This window comes from Triticum urartu, chromosome 4 (genome assembly GCF_003073215.2).
Source record: "Triticum urartu cultivar G1812 chromosome 4, Tu2.1, whole genome shotgun sequence".
NCBI classification, from domain to species: domain Eukaryota; kingdom Viridiplantae; phylum Streptophyta; class Magnoliopsida; order Poales; family Poaceae; genus Triticum; species Triticum urartu.
The window spans coordinates 70418322-70426491 of NC_053025.1; the positions used below are offsets into that span (position 1 = coordinate 70418322).

The window sequence follows — 8170 nt, forward strand, 5'->3', positions numbered from 1 at the left end:
CTATTTATGTTTATTTGCTAACTGATAGGAACTATCATAACAGGGTAGTCATAGATCTCACTTGGCAACTAATGCATGGCTGTAACGTGCGGATAAGAGTTAGAGAGAGCATCTAAATAGACCATTTACTTATGAAACTATTGTTCTGCTCATTTCAAGTAAAATCTAACTGATAAAAACATATGAATGTGTAATTGAGTATATGACAACCTAGAGAATGCTCTAAAGGTTTCACTATCATACTCATTATAACAAAAGATTTGGTCCCTTCAAAGAATGGTGCCTTCGTATTTTTGCCACTTCTGGTGATTTTGTCTCTTCTTCCTCTATTTTGTTCTCAGAGGGTTAAGAACAAATTGTTAGGAGTTCAGTCCGTTTAAGACCAAATTGTTAGGAGTTCAGTCCATAATGTTTAAACTTGACACGGAGGCATAAAAAGAACATTACATCTTCTTTGGGCTTCTTTGGGCCACAATAAAAGCCGCTTTAGTAACCCACTTAACTTATTGTGACCCCTGCTTAACCAGTGACTTATACTTTTATGCATATATTGTTTCAGTAGACTAAACCACTACCTTTATAGCGGCTTCTATGCGGCAGATGCCTAAGTGGAACATTACGCATTGATTTCAACTACAACAGGATCAGATACAGAAAGAGCACATATATGTGCCTAAGTGGGACGAAGTAGAATAGCTAAGACTTACAGAAAATTGATTTGCCATTACTGGCTTATCTTCACAGGCTCCGGGGAACAATTGCCAGCGTTGAAACTCGCCTTTGCAGCTTCTTCCAATACTTCCTGCACTACAGTTTTCCAACAATTAGAGGATAGTGTACTAAAAGTTCCATTACACAAAAGAAGAGTTTTGAAGCATGCACTACTAAAAATTACTAGGAGAAACTAAAAATTAATTCTGTGAGGGGCTACAATATTTTTATACATATGTAGAGAAAAAGTGCAAGTGCAGAACACACTCGTCCATGTAGCAGTGTGATACTTGCCTCGGAATCAATTTTATCCCTAGTTAGCACAATTAATTATATGCAGGAGACTACAAGTGCAAACATGATTTATTAGCATACTGGTCAATAAATAGGCTTTAAATATATATGGTTTTCCCATAGTAAAAGTTCAGATCATTGAAAATGGATGAATAAATAGGATGAACAAAAGACTCAGAAAAAAAATAGAATGAACAAATATATCAAACCCATTTGTCATTGGAGTTATTGGAACAAGTTAGATAAAGGTAATAAATGCAACAGGTACATGATAAACTAGCACTGGATGGAAAGACATTCAGAATCCACTAAGCTCACTTGTATGGCACGCAGTTAAGCAATGTATTAAAGACTAAAAGTAGTAAAGTAAATTTTCTAGTGATAATTTAAAAACTATAAGATGCTACGCTCAACATTGATAAGGAATACATGTTACACTGAGTGAAGTAAAGTAGGTATACCCAATGCCTCCAAGTGGAACACCCTGACCAGATCTTGCAGTGCGCTTCTTCATGGGATCAATAATAGCAGTCTGTAAAAAACTAACAACGATAAGAAATAGCATCTGTAATTGGGGAAACTCCACACAACAATGAGTGGTAGCACAAGCAAACATGTGAAAGCGTACTCGTCCTTTTGAAGTTTCCTCAAGGATGTGTCGACCAAGACGCAAACCAAGACCAGCCTGCAACAATGAAATGAATGTAAGGCAAGGAGAAAACACTAAAAAGAATGTGAAGAACAAAGGAAGTACAGACAACAACAATCCTAGTAAGCACCCAAAAAATGTCAGAAAAAAAAGCAACACATACGAATTCTAGTTAAGGTTGCCAATAATCATTGTTATTCTTATAAACAACAGCTGGACTACTAAAACAATTATGCTCAGATACATCTCAGCAGACCATAAGATTAAGAATTCCATAAAGGAGAAGACATACCATCTGCCGTATCTCCCTCCATGTAAGTCCAAATGACGGCAAATCATATCTAACATGGCTTAGCTTGTGTTCCCATGTCAACTCTGGAATTTGTCCAGGATTAACCTTTTCCTGACAAGAAAAAAAGCAACACATACAAATAAGAAGAGGAAAAAAAGGATGAATGATAGTCGTAACTATTTGTCTATTTCCCCTTCTTTTCCTTTTCTTTTGTACTTGATTCACACATTCAAATTGGTGGTTAGAAGAGTTAACTATGGATGATGTGCACAATGGTCATCTTTCTGTATGTACACTATTAAGTACTCCCTCCGTCCCATAATGTAAGACGTTTTTTAACACTAGTGTTGTGTCAAAAGGTATCTTATATTATGGGACGGAGGGAGTATTTTGGACTGCATGCTACAAGGATTTGCTTGTCAAGAGAGAACAAACAACTGTTATTGACAGTGAAGGTGAATAACAGTAGATTTTTCCTTGTAATACATCAAGACACAAAACCGTTTGCGTTTTGTCAGAACAAAAGGTATAAAAAGGTTCGAGAAGGAACAAAAGGTATAAAACATTTCGATTGTCAGTAGAATTCACAAAGTCATCATGGTAGGGAACAAATCTAGTGGCAGCTTACAAATGAATCTTGGAAGAAATAACTCACTGAATTAACAATACTTTGCGAAGGCGAACTGTTCAGAGACACGCCGTTCGATGGCTCATGGACATCCTTCACCATTCTTTCTTCCTTGGAGCTGGGCCTGCAAACAGATTGAAATCTGAATGTGTAACAAGTGTGGTGCCTTGTAGTTCCTAACTATCTGAATATGTTCATTAGAAAAAGCATATAGGATGGAACAAAAAATTGTCAGTTCAACTCGAGATAGGAACGCTGTCAGCCACGAAGATACTGAATATCTAGCATCCAAGGAGTTGCATGTGTAAAATAAAATATGTATTTGGTGCGATGTGAAGCTTAACATGGTTGTTTTTTATCGGCCTTCATCAGTATGACAGTGTATCTTAGACAAGTGCAGATAAGGCATATGTAAACAGAGTTAGCAAAACCGCGGTAAACTGAAGCTGACGACACTGCTGTGCTGACTCATCAAACTTCAATAATATAGTAATAAAAAGGATTCCTTGCTTTTACTTAATTGCAAACACAGACAAACAACGGCATCTCATATAGAGGGTGTTTGTTTTCAGGGACTTATTGATATAGGGACTTAAATAAGTCCCTATAAATCTCATTTAAACCAAACATGAGGGATTTATAGGGACTTAAAAGTGGGCATTTGGGACTTATGAAATAAGACTCTCAAGGAGGGACTTATAAGGACTTATAGTTGTAATATGGTTTTATAGAGACTTATAAGTACCAGGAGCCAAACATGTAGGGACTTATAAGTTAGGACTAAAAAAATCCTAGAACTTATGAACCAAACAGGGCCATAGTATCAGGGAGAACTGGATTTTTCAGAACAGAACAACAGACCACGCCAAATTCTCAACGCACGCATTGATTATTAGATGAAAAACAGTACTATCATTCTATCCAACTGCATGCTGCAAAAACTGCCCTTGATAAATCGCAGAGAAAAGACGACACAGGCAATCCTACCGGAGGAGGGAGAGAAGAAAATGGGTAAGGATGATCCCCGCAAGAACACCCCCGAGAAGCACCAGCCTGCCGGGGCGCGAAGAGGACCCCTTCCTAGAAATCGGGAGAGAAACCCTGAATCGATTCGAGCGGCAATGGGGAGGAGGACTCTGACCTTTCCCGATCTGGAGTCCGCCCGCCGGGGATCTGAGCTCCGCCCGGCCGCCCCAGAGACCAGTCGGAACTCGGGAGCGCGTGGGACGGAATGGAAGACGATGCCGGCCCGGGAGTAATCGTAACTACCACGCACCGACGTGGCTTCTTCACTTGTGGCTTCAGTTTACCGGAGACCGGAGAAAAACCCACGATTTTGCGGAGCCGTTCTGCCGTGCCGTGGGGCCAACTCCGGAAAGTGACGTCTCACAGGCAGGGTTGCTTGCTTGCTCCCGGACGGAGATTGATCATCACACGAATCTGATGCTCTGCAGCTAAGGTATAATGTTTATTTATTTTTATTTTGAGGGAAAATAGTGTGCGTAAATTGTTTGTTAGTGTCACGAGACGACGTGTCTAGCAGCTGCTGCTGAGTCACTAAGAGTTTGCTGCTGAACCTACCTTTGTAGGTGTGCATAGCCTCTTACAGAACATTTCGAGAAAGTTACATATCTCTGATGATTATGTTCTTTGTGATGAAACAAATGCAAGGTTTAAGTTCGAAACTTGGTATTATTGATGACTTTATTAATCTTAAGATGATATGACAACCCAGTCTTTCGAAGATGCTCGCAAGGATATGGTTGATGTGCATATGTTTATAGGAAGATTGTACGTGTGTATGCATGAGTGTCTCTGTCTATGCCGTGTTTAAGAAAACATTATGAGAAAGGCAGAAAGCTGCTAGATCAAATTAAACTGAACGAGTTTCAGATGGTAAGTTGACTTTTCTCCGTTCAACTTTAAGCTTATGCACAATTGATTGTGTTTGATCTCCTAGTCGTTTTCCAACCATCAAGCGGCTTGAAGGTAAGCCCGGAAAAGAACAAAGAATAGACTTGAGTGTTTGAAAAACGCACAAAAACCTCACTATTATGAGTTATACACATCGCCGAGGGACAGAAGGTCTGGCCGTTGATGTGACCATATGGCATCATCTTTCGTTTTCCCCCTCAGTACCGTCCTTCCGAGAGCGATGCTCAGTCGGCATGCCACATGCGAGAGTAAATTGCATGTTTCATCCCTATACTTGCTGGTTTGTAACAAAACCATCCTTGTACTCGTAAAATGCTCCAATACAGTCCTGAGACTTGCGAACGTGTAATAGATACGGTCCCTGCATACGCTTTGTGATACGTTGGGCCCTTTCCCCCACCTAACTGACACGAGTGAACTTATATAAAAGAATTAAAGCTGCCTCTGCTAAGCTAGCCCTACTCACATGCTTTTGAAGTACTTTGGTATGAGTACTTTCCTACCTGACATGTGCTGGTTGCAGGGACGGCCCCGAGGGGGGGGGGGGGGGGGGGGGGGGGGGGGGGGGGGGCGGCCGCCTCGGGCCCCCAAATCCAGAGGCCCCCATCTAGGGTACGTACGTGTAGGCAGCCCGCAGATCGGCAAGAACGCAGCGTCGCAGCGGCTAGCCCATGCCCGCGGCCGTAGCTAACGCTGGTCTGGGCAGGCCAGGCAGTCCCGCGCACACATCCACTTCAGAGCTCTTGTAGTCGTCGTAGGCTCGTACGAGTTGATTGCGTGACGCCTGTTCAGTTTCCTAATTCCCATCTTCCAAAAAAAGTTTTCCCTACCCTAATTTCATGCCAAGATGCGATCGTGAGTTCACGTCTTTGTGTACCCCCAAGCCACGATCATGAGCTCTGAACGCGAGTACGCGAGTCGCCGTTTCATGGATGGCCTCCTTTCTTCCATCTCTACTCCAGCACACACGCGCTCATGCACATCGCCCAGCGCCTGCCGCAGACGCATATATACGGATCAGGTCATCACGGAGCGCCCGATCGGACAATTACCGGCAAAGATTCAACCGATCCAAAGTATTATCATATTCTTTTCTAAATCACGGGTGAAACGGCCATGGTTGCGGCACAATCGCTGCTGGAAAATCGTCCGCGATGATTTGCATACAGGCCAAAATCATGGGAGATCACAGGGATTGCGAGAGACAGGGGTGGATCCAGCCCAGCCCAGCGTCCCGGGCCTCCTTTGTGCACTGTAGCAATTGCTACAGTGTTTGCTGAATTCTACAAAGGAAATGGGCCTTACGCCCCGGGCCTGGGCCCCCCCGGCCTGGGGCCTAGATCCGCCACTGGCGAGAGATCATGTTGATTTAGGCTAAGAAAATTTGCTGCAAATTTGGCTTCCGCGATTTCCTTTCTCCGGCAACTTTAACAAGTGATCATATCATCATTCCTTTTCCATATTACACGTGTACTGCTAATTAATCCCTCCGTTCCATGGAACAGAGGGAGTAGTTTATCTTCATCAACATGATGCATGTCTATATTGTTAAACTTTTGATGCAAATTTCTTTACTTTCAGCATTTTGTATAAAATATTTCATATCAATATTGCTTATATATTTATTATTAAAAAATATGAGTGGATTTACTATAATGTTAGTTGGTAATATTTCTTGTTGGTAATAAATTTATGCATATATTACTATAACTTATATGATGCTTATATTAAGGACCCAACATACCCATTCAAATAATATATATATTAAGGGCCCCTAGGTTTTAGTTTCGCCCCGGGCCCCCGAAATCTCAGGACCAGCCCTGCCTGGTTGTTTGCTACTGATTTTTTTGAGTGTTTTCTACTCCCTCCGTTCCAAATTACTCGCCGTAGAAATGGATGTATCTAGAACTAAAATACATCTAGATACATCCATAGTTGTGACAAGTAATTCGAAACGGAGGGAGTATCTTTTTTTTAACACAATACAACACATATGCTTACATATACACATACACATATTGCTATGCATGCACACGCTAACCTTATGAGAATCTTTGAGATATTAAGCCAGCACAACATCTTGAGATTGACGAAGTCACTATAAGCATTTTTGTAGTCGACAGGAACATCTCCTCCAACTGAACGGATATCGCCGAAGAGCCTAAAATAGACTAAAAAAATGTGAGCCCCGGTGCCAACACAGTACAACACAAAATGCTCACATATACGCACATACAGTCACCCATATGAGCGCACATGCACACACCCTATCCTTATGAGAATCATCGAGATACTGAGATGGCACACCATCTTGAGATTGACGAAGTCACCGCAAGCGCTTTTGTAATCGACGAGAACGTCTCCTCCCACCGAACGACATCGTCGGGGAGCCTGGAATAAATCCAGGAGAATGCGAGCACCGGTGCCAACACTGTACAACCAGATGCTCACATATACGCACATACACTCATCCCATATGAACACATGCACACACACCTTATCCTATAACGTTGTCAGTATAGTACAAAGCGTAGCATTTTTTGCTCATTCCACCTATATAAAATTAGGTTAATTAAGATGTGATACGTACTGAGCAACTTTTTCTGCATGACATCATAGGATAAGAAAATCAAAGAAAAATGTGTGACTTAGAGTATCCAAGTTAGTATCATTTAGATTGTGAGAATTAGGCTGGATTTTTATTGATAATGCACCTCTCTAATTATGTTTCTCATGCATGCTATTTTTCATGACTAAGCGTTACAGGATGCAACATATATTACTCAAAATATCATGTATAAAGAAATCGTGAATGCACTGTAATAGCGAAGGTTCTATCTTTAACTAGAGTATTTTCGTTCAATTTCTTTTTGAACTAAAAATTTATATGCATTACATGAAACAATGACATCCAACACCGGGCCTAAAAGAGTGGACATTTGTATAATTTGTATAGATGTTAATCCTTTTTATTTTTAATTCACCTTTCTGTTTTTTTTCTTCTTCTATATCTTGCTTCTTTCACTAATACAAATTTTCATCTGTAGCAGAACAGGGTATTATCTTTAAAATTTGATCTTCAAAACCTATACTGGAGCAATTTTCCTTCAGTTCGAAGGAGCTTCATTTTGTATAAATTTTGGTTGCACCAAACGATTGTCAAACTATGACTATATTGGTGGGGACATATTTGGCTACAACATTTAAGATATATAGCCAAGTGTCCGTAACCATGGGCGAACTGTTTCTTGGTACCCGCAAAAAAGAACTATTTTTTGGTACCTTTCAGTATTTATCCAAGTTAAATTTGCTTACACTTTACCAATTGCCAGCTCGCTTACCCACTGTCTTATTTTCTTCTACGTATAAGAAAAACAACGCATGCATGCACACGAGCTTTACAACGGGCATGGCGTGCCGCCACGCCTCTGCATGCTAGTTAGAGTTTAGATGAGACAAGAGGGCCCTAGGTAATCGAGGGTTTCAGTTGTTGCCTCTGTCCGTGCTTCTTCGCTTCCCCAAGCACGACGCAGCTGCCGGCAGAGTAGGGTTCGATCGAAGGCGGAGATCACGGCTGTGGGGGACAGCCGGAGCGGACTGAGTCCTGATTGTCGTCTCCGCTATGAGCGCCGCCGGTGGCACCCATACATCACTTCAGACT

The 8170-nt window shown here is 41.5% G+C and overlaps 1 protein-coding gene across 1 annotated transcript; it reads right to left on the reverse strand.

Moving 5' to 3' along the window:
* Positions 1–669: 669 nt before the first annotated feature.
* On the reverse strand, positions 670–3883 carry LOC125553575. The gene is made up of 6 exons (XM_048717343.1): positions 3716–3883; positions 2602–2698; positions 1947–2057; positions 1634–1690; positions 1467–1537; positions 670–802 (listed from the first exon to the last, which is right to left on the reverse strand). Exons 2-6 carry the CDS (start codon positions 2674–2676, stop codon positions 739–741), a joined length of 378 nt encoding a protein of 125 aa, XP_048573300.1. The 5' UTR covers positions 2677–2698; positions 3716–3883; the 3' UTR covers positions 670–738.
* Between the last annotated feature and the right edge of the window lie 4287 nt (positions 3884–8170).